This window comes from Vulpes vulpes, chromosome 16 (genome assembly GCF_048418805.1).
Source record: "Vulpes vulpes isolate BD-2025 chromosome 16, VulVul3, whole genome shotgun sequence".
Classification (NCBI taxonomy): Eukaryota; Metazoa; Chordata; class Mammalia; order Carnivora; family Canidae; genus Vulpes; species Vulpes vulpes.
In genome coordinates, this window is record NC_132795.1 from 52,305,556 (window position 1) to 52,318,939 (window position 13,384).

Genomic DNA, 13,384 nt, shown 5'->3' on the forward strand with positions numbered 1-13,384 from the left:
CACAGCCCTCTCCCACTGCGAGTGTTCAATCCCCCTCCACAGTCTCTACTGACCCACTGCACTGACCGCTTCTGTCTCATGCCAGCCTCACCCCACGGGGATGTTAAGCTCCTCTAAGGATGCCCGTTTGAATCCCTAGATGCATCCCAGCACCCAGAGCAGTAGCTGGCACATAAGAGGTGCTCTGCGGGTTTTCACTGAGAGAATCAAGGTATATTTCATGTGATTATAATACCACTGTAGGTCTTAATTCCTTGTTCTATTTTTAAAGTGCCAATTCTAGCAAGAAAGAAAAAGGGTTGTAATTTAACACAGTTTTGCTAATGATAATAATAATAAAACAACTGTGATACAGACTTATTATTTTTTTCCAGAATACCTTTTAATGCAAATGTTACACCAAGGCTGCAGAACGTCTGCAAAATTAGTTCTTCGACGAACCAGCAAATCATTAGAGCAATCATGGAACTCTTGCTTTAAAGAAATGATTTGTTTTCCTGGTTTTAGTGTGTCTAAAATGTCTTCTCTTTCAGGGATAAGCTTAAGGACCATTATCAAGATATCAGCAAAGCACTCACCAAACTAGACAAATCCAAAAATGGCTACCTATCCATGTGCAAGATGCAGAAAGTGCTGCAGGAGCTCGGCTGCTCTCTCAAGGAGGAGGAGCTGACCAATCTTCTGAACAGGTTTTCCTCCACTGGTTTACCTGTGCTTCTCACATGGTCGGGACTGGAAAACGACCTGGCACATTGCTTTTGCTTCTTCTTCTCTGTCCATTCACACAGCCTTTCGCCACTGAAGTGACCTCCAGGCATCCCTGTGGCCAGGCTCCATAGAGTCAACCCACAGCACAAGGAGGATGCATGTCACTCTTCCCCATGGCTCTCAGCAGCCTCCTCCTCCTCTCTTAACATTAGTTTTTGTTTTCCCCACGGCATTCATGCCAGTTTGCGGGAGTCAGATGGTTCTAGAAGGCTTGGTAAAGACAGCAGCCCCTTCACCCTACCACTCCGCATCTCCCCGTCCCCGTAGTCAACAAAGCTGACACTTTCACTGATACCATTTAGTACTTAACTCGTTTCTAAGTGACAAGCTTCTATGTTCAGGCAGTGTCTGTTGATTCCGTACCAGGAAGATGTGGGTTTAACTTTCCTTCACCCATTACGTAGCACCTACCGCCTCACCCCACTCAGCCTCCACCTCTCCGTGGGGACCCACGAACGTTTCTCTGCAGATCCCAGTGTTGCTGCATCACAGTTTCGGGTAGATCCGTATTCAGGGTTTGTAACATTGTGACCTGCTTCGTAGGCCACTTTTCCTTTCCTACGTAGCATTTTGTGTTGCCTGGAATTAGTAGTGTTTTTTGTCTGTTTGCATGGTTTTCTGTGTACTTATTATCACTGATTAAACCCCCTCCTCGCCCCCAGTTGTAAAATCTTTTTTCAGACGCATTAGCTCATCTGTCAGCTTCATCCTCCTGGGTGGCCTTTTTCATGCTCTTTAATTCTGAGAAAGTTTCTGGATTAATTCAATAACGACTTCCTCTCCCGTTCTTTGTGAAACTCCTATTTTTACTGAACATTCGACCACGTAAGATGTTTCTTCCTATTTTAAAACCTTTCCCATCTTCTGTCTTTTTCTTTCTGCTTCCCCTTCTGGAAGATTTCCTCAATTTTAGCTCTCAACCCTTCTTTTGGGAGTTTTGTTTCTGCTATCGTACTTATCATATTTCTAATGAGCAGAGCTTGTATTTGCTCTCAGATGTTCCTCTTTTAGAGCATCATGCTCTTGTGTCATGGACCATGATCTCATTTCTCTGAACGTATTAACAACAGATTTCTTAAAAAGTTTTCTTCGCCTGAGGGGTCTCTCCTCAGTGTTGCTTTTTTTCTACTATCTTCCATGTTAGACACTCTCCTCAAAAATATGCTTACTGTAAGAGTGAAGAGTCTAAGAAACAGATTAGAAGTTCTGGGCAGATAGGTGGAGTTTACTCACTTTGAACTTCTGGTTTGAACTACTGTAGTAGAGCAATCTGGCAGGTGGTTTCCTTGGAGGACCCCCAGTATCAGGATCTTCAAAATTTTTCTTTTGGGCTGATCAGATTTCCCAGAGACTAGGGTTGCCACATAACATATAGGGATGCCCAGTTAAATTAGAATTTCAGATAAACAATATTTTCAGTTTAGGTATGTGCCATGCAGTATTTGGGATAAATTTATATTAAAATTATTTTGTTTATCTGAAATTATTTTTTTAAGATTTATTTATTTATTTATGATAGACAGAGAGAGAGAGAGAGAGAGAGAGAGACAGGAAGAGGGAGAAGCAGGCTCCATGCCAGGAGCCCGATGCGGGACTCGATCCCAGGACTCCAGGATCGTGCCCTGGACCAAAGGCAGGCGCCAAACCACTGAGCCACCCAGGGATCCCCGAAATTCTAATTCAACTGGGTGCCCTGTTAAGTATTTGTTGGTTTGTTTTTCTAAATCTGGCAACCCAATCAGAGAAGACCTGCCCTGCTGCCCTGCTGCCAGCACTCTGGGAGCTGCCTGGTAGTTTCAACAGTTGGAATGCCAAGCTGTATAATGCCGTCCAAATCTATCCAGGTCCTAATTCCTGGAACCTGTGAATGTTATGTGATACAGAAAAAGGAGTCCTTGCAGATGTGATTAAGTTAAAGGTCTTGAGATAGGGAGATGATCAATGATTATCTGGGTGGGCCTCAGATCACTAGTGTCCTTATGAAAGGGAGTCAGGGAGAGGTTTCACCCAGAACTGACCACAGAGGGAGAAATTGGTGTGGTGTGGCCACAAGCCAGGCATCGCCAGCAGCCACCAGAAGCTGGAAGAGGCAATAACAGATTCTCCCATAGTCTCTGGTGGGAACACGGTCCTGCCAACACCTTGACCTAGGCCCAGCAAAACTGCTTTCTGACTCCTGGTGTCCAGAACTGCAAGAGAAGAAGTGTGTGATGTTTTTAAGCTACTCACTACTCTGTGGTATATTGTTACAGAGCCATAGGAAACTAGGTAGTAAAGTCAGGATATAAACTTCCACTTAATCCCCTTTTCGTTAAGAACCTTCCCTACCTTGCACTAGGATGCACACTTTTCAGGTCAGAAACACTGACTCTGGAGGGTGCGAATTCCAAAGTTCCCACTGTGTGTGCTGGGGGAGGGGACCACTACCCACACACTCGGTTTCCAGGAGGGGCATGGGGTCCAGCGCTTCCCAAACAGACCCTTAGCCAGTCCTCCTATTTTTCTTTTCTTTTTTGTGACATAATTATTTTTTCTTTCATTTATTTGTTTCATCATGATAAGCATACTCTTTAATCTACATCATCTGTTTCACCCATCATCTCCCCCACCCATCTCCCCTCTGGGAACCAGCAGTGTGTTTTATATAGTTAATTGTCTGTTTCTTGATTCGTCTCCCTCTCTCTCATTTTTCCTTTGCTTATTTGTTTTGTTTCTTAAATTCTACTTATGAGTGAAATCATATATTTGTCTTTCTCTGATTGACATATTTCATTTAGCATAATATTCTCTAGCTCCATCCATGTTGCTGCAAATGGCAAAATTTCATTCTTTTTTACGGTTGAATAATATTTATTTATACACACACACACACACACACACACACACACACATCACATCTTCTTTATCCATTCACCAGTCAATGGCCACTTGGGCTACTTCCATAGTTTGGCTGTTGTAGATAATGCTGCTATAAACACTGGGGTGCATGTATCCCTTTGAATTACTGTTTTTGTATTCTCTGGGTAAATACCCAGTAGTGTGGTTCCTGGATCAGAGGGTAGTTCTATTTTTAACTCTTTGAGGAACCCCCGTGCTGTTCTCCACAATGGCTGCACCAGGTGGCACTCCCACCCACAGTGCATGAGGGTGCCTTTTTCTCTGCATCCTCGCCAACACCTGTTGTTTCCTGTGTTGTTAATTTTAGCCACTCTGACAGGTGTAGAGTGATACCTCATAGTGGTTTGGATTTGTGTGTCCTTGCCTGATGCTGAGTAATGTGGAGCATCCAGTCCTCCTCTTTTTCACCCCATTTTCACTCCTACTTCTAGATATAGACAGGCCCCCACAAGTTCCTCACCTGCACGCAATCCATACACAGCCTCCACTGGTTTTTTCATGCGACCCTTGGAGTGTTCCTTCCAGCTTCTTGCTCCAAAGGCTTTGGATCCTGGAAAGTGGACTTTGGCTGTAATTCTCTATATTGACCTGGATCCCTCCAGATTTAGGGGTGATGTTTTGCCCTTTGATGTCAGTTCTCTGATGGGACAAAAAAAGCTATTGGTTTCCATGTTCAGCTTTTTTCTTATTGTAAGGGCAGAATGACAGCACCCCCTCCTCTTTCTACTGCTGTCCCTCTCTGCTGCTTCCATGTCCCCTCTTTTGTCAGGTACAGTTTTACTCTGGGGAAAAAAGTTAAATGTAATCTTTTGTCCTGGAGCCATAACCAGGTCTTCTGTGCTTGGTTCATAAGTTGATTCTGAAACTGAAAAACGATTAACGAGCACTTCACAATTATGACTCTGTACATATTGTTCAGTGCCCAGGTAATTACCTTTCTTCCCTGCGGCACCATCCCTCACCATCCCTGATCCTCCGCATCCACCATGTTCTCGGCAAACCTGGGTATCCGTGCATTTTTTCTAAGACGTATGAGGAAAGGTGGGTCTTTGTGTAAGTTGTTTCCAGGAATATAAGGAGCTGTTTTCTAGAAACATGGGGCTCAGGTTCCCCAAAATTCAACATTGTCAACCTTCAGCTTTCCCCAGCATTCCATCTGATAGGTTCCCCCCAGGTGCCCTTCATCCTACAGCCCACCCACCTCCTGCCCCAACATTGTCCTGTCCCAGGTCTGTCCCTCCTGCTCCCCAACAGGGTTGGATCCCCTGTTCCTATACTACATACCTCTTTATTTCTAATTTACAGTCTCACTTTGCTGGAGTACTTCCTTAAGTAACTTTCTAAAAAAGGGCGGGCAGGAAACAAATTCTTTGAGTTCTATGTCTGAAAATGTTGTTTAATCTCCTTCACACAGATCGCTAGCTGGTCTGAGCATAGAATCCTAGGGAGAAAATCATTTTTCCTTAAGATAATGAAGCTACTGCTCCATTGTGTTTGACCCAAAAGAAGTTCAGTGCCAGTGTGTGTGTGTGTGTGTGTGTGTGTGTGTGTGTGTGTGTGTGTTTGTGTGTCTGTAATGAAAAGAAGGACCATTTCATCCTCATATACCTATATGTTCTCCTCTTCCTTGAACAGGATCTCCTCTCACTAAATGTATTTCCAGCTGAACGAGAATTCATATGCATTCAATGAATAAATCATAGAAAAACAGCACCGGATAAATAATTAACTAAATGATTGTAAGAGAGTCTTGTTAAAACATACTTAGGCTTGATACTTTTCTAAGTAACAACAAAAAGACTGTGGGATTTCTGTAGTCCACCTTTCAATGGGGGTGATCAACTTTTTTACAAATTGAAACCTTAATAAGGATCCAACGCTCGGTTGCTTGTTTCTTCTCAAAGACCTCTTGATGATAAACATCTCTGTTATTTGTAATTATATGTAGATTATTCGTTTCCAGATCCAAAATAGACTTTTCTAAATAATACTGCGATTAGCATATGCATTTGATTTTATTACTAAATTTTAATACCAAGTTGGCAATTTATCCTGCTGATGAAATAGAGTTGATTAGCCTTTTCCTCCATGTCTCCGTCATGTGAGCCAGCGACGCAGGGCTCATGGAAGGCCGCTCTGCAGCTGTGGGTTGGAAGCACAGCTCTTGGCTCATATTCTTTAGAAGCAGATCTCTGAGTCTCTAGAAACTTCTCACTCTGGCTTACCAGCATTCCACGCTGTTCTCTGACGTGCACTCCACCCTGCTGATAGAAAGTTTGAGTGTTACAGTGCCAGTAATCCCCAGAGAATTTAAGTGACAAAAATGTGAACTTTGAATGCAGTTAAACTTTATTTTGAATTACTTTACATCTTTAAAAATACTCTGTGTTTTTACGAAACTTTGAGATCCTCTCTCACAATATATTCTTCTAGAATTTAAAGATCTTTTCTTCTGTATTAGAGTTGAGGGCAGCAAGAAGCCTCTGTTCTACATGGTGTGTCCTCATTGAGACATGCACTCAGAATTCCTATTTGAGAAAATAATAAGCTATATAGGTTTTGTAAAAACTATCTGTTAAGCGCTTTCAGCCTGATAACTTAGTTCCTGCCGATCTTGGAAACGAATCTGACATCCATTTTACTCCTTTCCTTTTTGCCTTTTCACAGTCTTTGACACATTCCCCTTCCTTCCACATCCCACTGCCATTTCTCAGCCCAGTGCTCACAAGCTAAGGTCTCGATGATCACAGCCCTGCACCCCCACACCCCGCAGCCCTGCCTCCAGACCGTCCCTGACACCACTGCCAGGTGTATCTCCCCATACCACCTTTCTGCAAGCATCACGTCTGCTGAGACACCTTCATTTGCCCCAGTCAGCAGATCAGGTGCCTTAGCCAGGCCTCCCTTTCCCATCTTCTGCCCCCCAAAGCCATGAACCCTGTTGTCCAGCCTTCAAGTCCTAGAGCCTCAGGGCAGCACAGTCTGCGGCTCTGGCAGCCCTTACTCCTCATGTCCCTCACCTCACTCCATTATATTTCGGTACCTTTGGGTGCCCGTCTGCTGTCACTAACTGGCATGCGTGTACCCACAGGCAGAGAGTGGTTCTGTGCTCAGCCGCTCTTTGCTGAACCAGTAAGTGATAGGGGCTTTATTGTAATTAATATATTCTTGTCTTTCTCTTGGGACAAGTTGGGAAATCAAATGGCATGATAACTCCATCAATTACCTTGACTTCCTGAAAGCGGTGGGGAGCAGCAAGCCAACAAGACCTCAGCCAAAGAAAAAAGAGGAGAGTGTGCCAATCAATTTCTTAACACTGAACCCAGAAGAGGTTGTAAAGAACATCCAAGAAGTTGTTGCCTCCTCCGACATGGCTTTGTCAACGGTATGACAGACTGAAAGTGTTTTTATTCTAGAAACTGAAGTTCTGGTGCTCATGTCTATTCATGAAAAGTGGCTCTGAGCCCTCCCCTCCTCCTAGACCCCTGGACCTCTCTTGCCTCTCGTGGGGCATCAGAACTCAAATGGGTCAGGCAAGGTCAGCTTGTGTGTTTGAGCAAATGTGTGTCCATTTTTGCCTTACCGGAAGCTACCATGATTGCACCTAGCACGTGCTGTCTGAGGTAGAGGTGCCCAGGATATAGCCAGTGCTATGTCTGGATGAGGGTAAGGGGTTCCTGGTCAGGAGGGCAGAGGTGACTCACAGAGTCCTCAGGTGTGCAGGCCCAGAACATCCAAGAGCGCTGGGCCCATAGCATGAGGTGGCCTCAGAGATGTTGGCCAGGGCCCAACTATTGCCCAAAGACTCATTGTGAAGGCCACCAGGAGCCAGGGGAGGAACAAGAAAGCATGTGCAAGCCCGCGCGCGCGCACACACACACACACACTGAGTACAGTGACATTTTATAACTAAGGTCTATATGACAGTCTGGTGTATGTGGGGATGATTCTGTGGCTCACACTGGAGTCCTCAGAAAATAGTGCTTTGGCCATGTTCCTGGTGGTCGTGTTCCCCCAGACTAAGCCACCCCTCAGTTTCCCCTGCAACAGTAGAAAGAAGTGAAAATGCTGTCTGCAGAGGGCAGGTCTTATAGTTGAAGGAGGTGGTGAATCCAAAGCATCCTGTGTGATGCAGGGCAGAGTTAGAGCAGGTCTGTCCTTATGTTTGCAATAGGTGGACTTACAGCCCCTCTCAAAAACCTAGGACCATGTTCACTAAATCCCCCCCTCCTCCGTGTGAAGAATCCCCTCAGCATACGGAGGCCAAGTGTGCTCTGGAGCTCAAGCATAAGGGATCAGAGAGCAGGGGAAAGGCAAGTGCCACCCAGCTAGCCTGTGAAAGTTCTGGAATGTTAGTGAATTTGACCTTTATGCTGGAGAGCAGACATTTTTCACATCTAGAAGTTCTCTATGAGGATTTAAGATTTTTATGTCTTTATTTCAATGATTATCAAAAGATAAAAATTAGTCTGAACATGTTGTGGGTCATCTAGAAATCATACGGGTCATCTGGAAAACCACCTCTGTGCGTTTCAGACCAGAGCTCGTACTTGAGATGGCCCTGGGCCCAGCAGTCACCCGGTGAGCACTGCAGACTCAGATGTGCACCGGGACCAGGAGCAATATAAATGAAGGGGGCCAAGTGGTGACCATAACAGGCTGGAGACACAGCCCTGTCATAAGGGCAGCTTCTCCTCAGCCCCAGCCGACTGTTGCTGAGCCGAAAATGGGCCCCAATTTGCTAAAGCTTGTCATTTTTCATGAGAAGCTGTGAAACTTCTTGATTTCTAAATGTCAGCACATATTCCAGATTTTTCAAAAACACTCTATCGGCTAAATAAATCCATTTGCAGGATGGTTTTGCCCCCTTCTGACTTAAAGGGGCACCACTAAACATCTATCAGGATGTTTCTCAGACTGAGGTCCATGGAACCTTTGAAGGGAACCATGGTTCTCACTTCTGAGAACCACTGTTTAGGCAATGATGTTTTAAGCAAGAGAGTGAGAGTTTCTGGCCAAGTGAGTGGCAGATGGATTGGAGGGAGAGAGGACATCTGAGGCAGTGAGGAACGGAAGGAATGTGCGAGGATAGCCATCAGAGAGGACACCTGGCACACTTACGCATCTATTTCTACAGATCACTGGACACTGTCTCAGATGCATCTTGTTTCTGAAATGACATAACAATATCTTATGTTTCTGTAGACTTTACAGATTTCTAAGCCTCTTCATTTTGATCCTTTCCCCCGTCTTTTGGCTTGGTGGGCTGGACTGAGACACAGGGAAGCTGCACAGACCCAGGGAAGTGCAGGTCCTGTGGCCAGAGGGAGCCGGTTGCCTCAGGTCCATGGAGCGCCACTTGGTGCTCCCTTTCCAGCACGCCGCCTTCTAATGTACTTGTAACACAAATGCTCAGTTGACTGTGCTCATGTTTATGATCATTTATTGAAGTCCACTGTGTGCCACGTACATGGATAGGTGTGTTTTGGGGCCATAGTAAAACAGAACAATCAGAGTTATGAATTCCCTCTTCTTTATACCAGTGCAGCTAAGCTCAGAGTGGTTAAGGTCTTGTGGTAGGTAACAGCCAGGGTCCAAAGTCCACTTCCGAACAGCAGTCAGAGGTTTTTTTCTACTATCCACAGCTTTGTCCTCTTACCACAGGCTAAATAAAAACTTTGAAGCTAGACAGTATTTTAAGGTTAATTTGGTTACACATGTATCACCACCCCCATGGGCTGATGGGATGTGCCTAATTAGCCCTGAATGAGAATTAACCACAAGGGAATTGGGTTTGGGTCTGCAAACACATTAAATTCTTACTTTAAAAAAAAAAAAAAAGATCTTAACCTACCACTTGATACAGATTTCCTAGTGCAATAAAAATGAATGATTTTGTTTCGACAGATGGAAAAAAATGTGCTTTCTTTTTATAGCACGTTTTTGCACTTTTTCAGTCTGACTACTGCACTGCTGGGTTGGCACTGGCTGCCCCAGTGCCTCCGGCACCGGCACGTGGCCGCCGGGGTCTTCCTGTGAGGCGAGGCCACATGGGCACTGGCCCAGGGTGGGGATGAGGTAGTCCCTTGACTCCTCCTCCTCACCGCCTCCGACATCGGGCTCCACCTGGAGACCCTGCCCCACACCCCGACGTGGTGGGCTTGCACCTGTACAAGTGATGTATGCTCCAAGGAGCTGGGATATCATGGTGGGGGGACTTTGGGCACATTGTTTCACCCCCGGAGCTCTCCCATCCTCTGTCAGACAGCCCTCCTTGGAGCTCGGGCAGCTTCCACTGCAGAAAGGGACCAGGGCTCCTCCTCGCTGCTCTGCCTCTGAATCCAGTGAGGAGCCAGTGAAGTGACTTCTCCCTGCAACTCAGCTCTCACACCGGGCCGTGCCTCACCTGTCCCAGTCTTTGAATCATGGTGCATCTCATTAGGAAGGTAGAATTTACAGGGGACATGAATACCCTTGATTTCATTTGCATTCAGAAAAGCACAACTTAAGAAAAATATTTTTGAAATATTCACTTGACAGTAGCATCTGCCTTTTCTCTTTTTTTAGGCATTTTCTGCATTGGATAAAGAGGACACTGGGTTTGTAAAGGCTTCAGATTTTGGACAAGTTCTTAAGGATTTCTGTTACAAACTAACAGACAACCAGTATCATTATTTTTTGAGAAAACTGAAAATTCATCTAACCCCCCATATAAATTGGAAATATTTTCTCCAGAACTTCAGTTCTTTCTCTGAAGAGGTAAGGATGTCGGCAGCACACAAGCATCTCTCTTTGAAAAGGGGCTAAAGGTATTTTTTACAAAATGGATAATTGATTAAAATCATACCAAGTAAATTGGCAATCACCTCAAGTAATTAGCTAATTCCAAATGAAAATTCAGTATGAATTCTACATAGAGTGTTAGAAGGTAAATATGTATATTTTATTGAAAACTTTTATTTATTTTTGTCTTATTTTTATTTTAAAGATTTTATTTATTCATGAGAGACACAGAGAGAGGTAGAGACACAGGTGGAGGGAGAAGCAGGCCCTCACAGGGAGCCTGATACGGGACTTGATCCCTGGACTCAAGGATCATGCCCTGAGCCCAAAGCAGACACTCAACTGCTGAGCCACACAGGCGTCCCTTGTTTTTATTTTATTAGAAGTTTGGGAGTTTGCTTTTGTCTGGTTGTTTCAGAATTCTCAGGAAGATTAGATCCCTGAAGATGATCTGATGTCCAAGGAAGTGAGTCCTACAATATGTTAGACTCTGAGCTGGAAATGAGGGAAATGGGACTCACTTGGGAGACATTTTTTTGAGGACCCACTATGTGCTGAGCTCTGGGACATGTATCAGCCACCTGGGGTGGAGGGAAACATGCATTTGAGAGCCTTTTTTTTTTTAAGATTTTATTTATTCATTTCATGAGTCACACACAGAGAGAGAGAGAGAGAGAGGAGAGAGAGGCAGAGACACAGGCAGAGGGGGAAGCAGGCTCCATGCAAGGAGCCAGATGCGGGACTCGATCCTGGGACTCCAGGATCATGCCCTGGGCTGAAGACAGGAACTAAACCGCTGAGCCACCCAAGAATCCCAAGGGAGTGAGCTTTCACAGAGGCAGGCTCAGCAGCAGGAAAGATTGCTGGGAAAGTCAGAGAGGGCTTCCTGGAAGAGGATGTGTGGCTGACTGCAGGGCTCTTGCTCCTCCCCCAGACTGCATTTCTGGCTGGCTGTACAAATTGTTCATTCTGAGGCTATATCTTGATCTCGAAATGTAAATAGACCAACATCATTAGCAACAGTCACAATCTAGTTTTAGGCAACAGAGATTTCTTTGATCACCGTTCTATACTAAGAGTGAACACACAAGTGCCACGGACCCTGCCTACATGGATGCGGGGATGAAAATAAACATGAACAATCCAAAACTAATGCAACAGTCAAATCCCAGCAGGCCTGTCCTACAGAATATTGACGTGTCCCCCTGCAGCTGGACACTTAATATCATTTCTAATTGCATGCTTTTATGTACGATGAATACCCAAGTTCATAAATCCTTGATCACTGATCAAGGACAAATTCTTGAAAACTAGATGACTAGAGCAAATGGTGTGAACATTTTTAAGGTTTGAGGTTCATTATACTAATAACAACAGCAAACACTATATAGTGCCTTCCAAGGGCCTCTCTCCCTGGTCCTTTACATATATTAACCTGTTCAGTCCTTTTTTCTTTTTTTTTTTTTTTTAAGATTTTGTTTATTTATTTATTTATTTATTTATTTGAGAGCGGGAGAGTGAGTCAGAGCACACAAGCAGGGGGAGCAGCAGAGGGAGAGGGAGAAGCAGACTCCCCAGCGAGCTGGAAGCCTGACACAGGGCTCAATCCCAGGGCCTCGGGACCATGATCTGAGCTGAAGGCAGATCCCTAACCAACTGAGCCACCAATCCATTCAGTTCTTTGATGCACCACCCGGTGTGTGGTATTAATATCCCTTTTTATAGGTGGGGACCCTGTGATCTGTGCATAGTCACCCCGATGGCAAGCAATAGAGCTGCTCTGTGAGCAAGAAGTCTGCTCCCAACTCCAGGCCTCTCAGTGCTGTGCCGTTGTGACTTTTTTCATCTCTGCTATTTAGATGGACATTCCTAAACGATAGATACTATCACATTGCATGTTTTAAAAGTTTATATCAAAGGTACTATATCGAGTATTGTTTTCTGCACTTTTTTTCTTGTTTACTATCATGTGTTCCAGATTTAACCATGTTATTCCGTTGGCTTTCGTTCATTCCCTAGTACTCTGCTATAGAATTAGTCCATCAAATGAGTATATTCTATTAGGTGAACACGCCCCATTCAGTTTCATCCTCCTGCTTATGACCGTGTGGGTTGTTTGCCGTCTTCTCCATTAAAACCAAAGCACCAGCCAGCCTTCTGTATCTGTCCCCTTGTGACACTCAGGAGTTATCCTGCATGGGATTGGGGGAGCAGGTGTGTGTTCAGGGTCCCAGGGCTGTACCGTTCAGTGCACACTCGTGCCAGCCTCTCATGAGAGCTCCTAACACTCCAGGTCCCCAGTAATCCGTGGTACCACCAAATGTTTTAATTCCTACCCATCTGAATATTAGGAAGGCTGGACGCTTTCTTGTGTTATGAGCCATTCAGGTTTCATTGGCTGTGAAAGGGTTTCCAGTCCTTTGTTGGGATGTGAGTTGCAAATACCTCCTCTTGGCCTGTGACTCGTCTTTTCTCTCTGTTTGTGGTGACCCTCACTATTTTTAATGATTATACTTTTTCTCCTAACTTTTTTATTTATTTATTTATTTATTTATTTATTTTTTATTGGTGTTCAATTTGCCAACATACAGAATAACACCCGGTGCTCATCCCGTCAAGTGCCCCCCTCAGTGCCTGTCACCCAGTCACCTCCACCCCCCGCCCTGCTCCCCTTCCACCACCCGTAGTTCGTTTCCCAGAGTTAGGAGTCTTTATGTTCTGTCTCCCTTTCTGATATTTCCTACCATTTCTCCTGACTTTAAAAGAAAGACATATTCATTGTGGAAATTTCAGAAAATACAGGAATGTGTGAAAAAGCAAACAGGGCTCTAAACCCCATGATGATGCTGTGCCAGCAAGACAGCCACACTGTGTGTGGGCCGGTCCCCCCACCCCAGCTGTTCTCCCGATGGGGGAGGGCACGGAGACACGGACA

General features: G+C 44.9%; 1 protein-coding gene across 8 annotated transcripts in view; it reads left to right on the forward strand.

The window, feature by feature from the left end:
• The window catches only part of EFCAB6 (EF-hand calcium binding domain 6), a 243,750-nt gene that overhangs the window by 191,120 nt on the left and 39,246 nt on the right, over positions 1-13,384 (forward strand). For all 8 annotated transcript variants that reach the window (XR_011997867.1, XR_011997868.1, XR_011997869.1 and 5 more), the window contains 3 exons: positions 534-689; positions 6,856-7,051; positions 10,234-10,425. Coding sequence is in view for 5 of the 8 variants with exons in the window: in XM_026017432.2 (XP_025873217.2) it covers positions 534-689; positions 6,856-7,051; positions 10,234-10,425 (544 nt within the window). In the remaining 3 variants the exon portion in view is untranslated. The remainder of the gene's footprint in view (positions 1-533; positions 690-6,855; positions 7,052-10,233; positions 10,426-13,384) is intronic.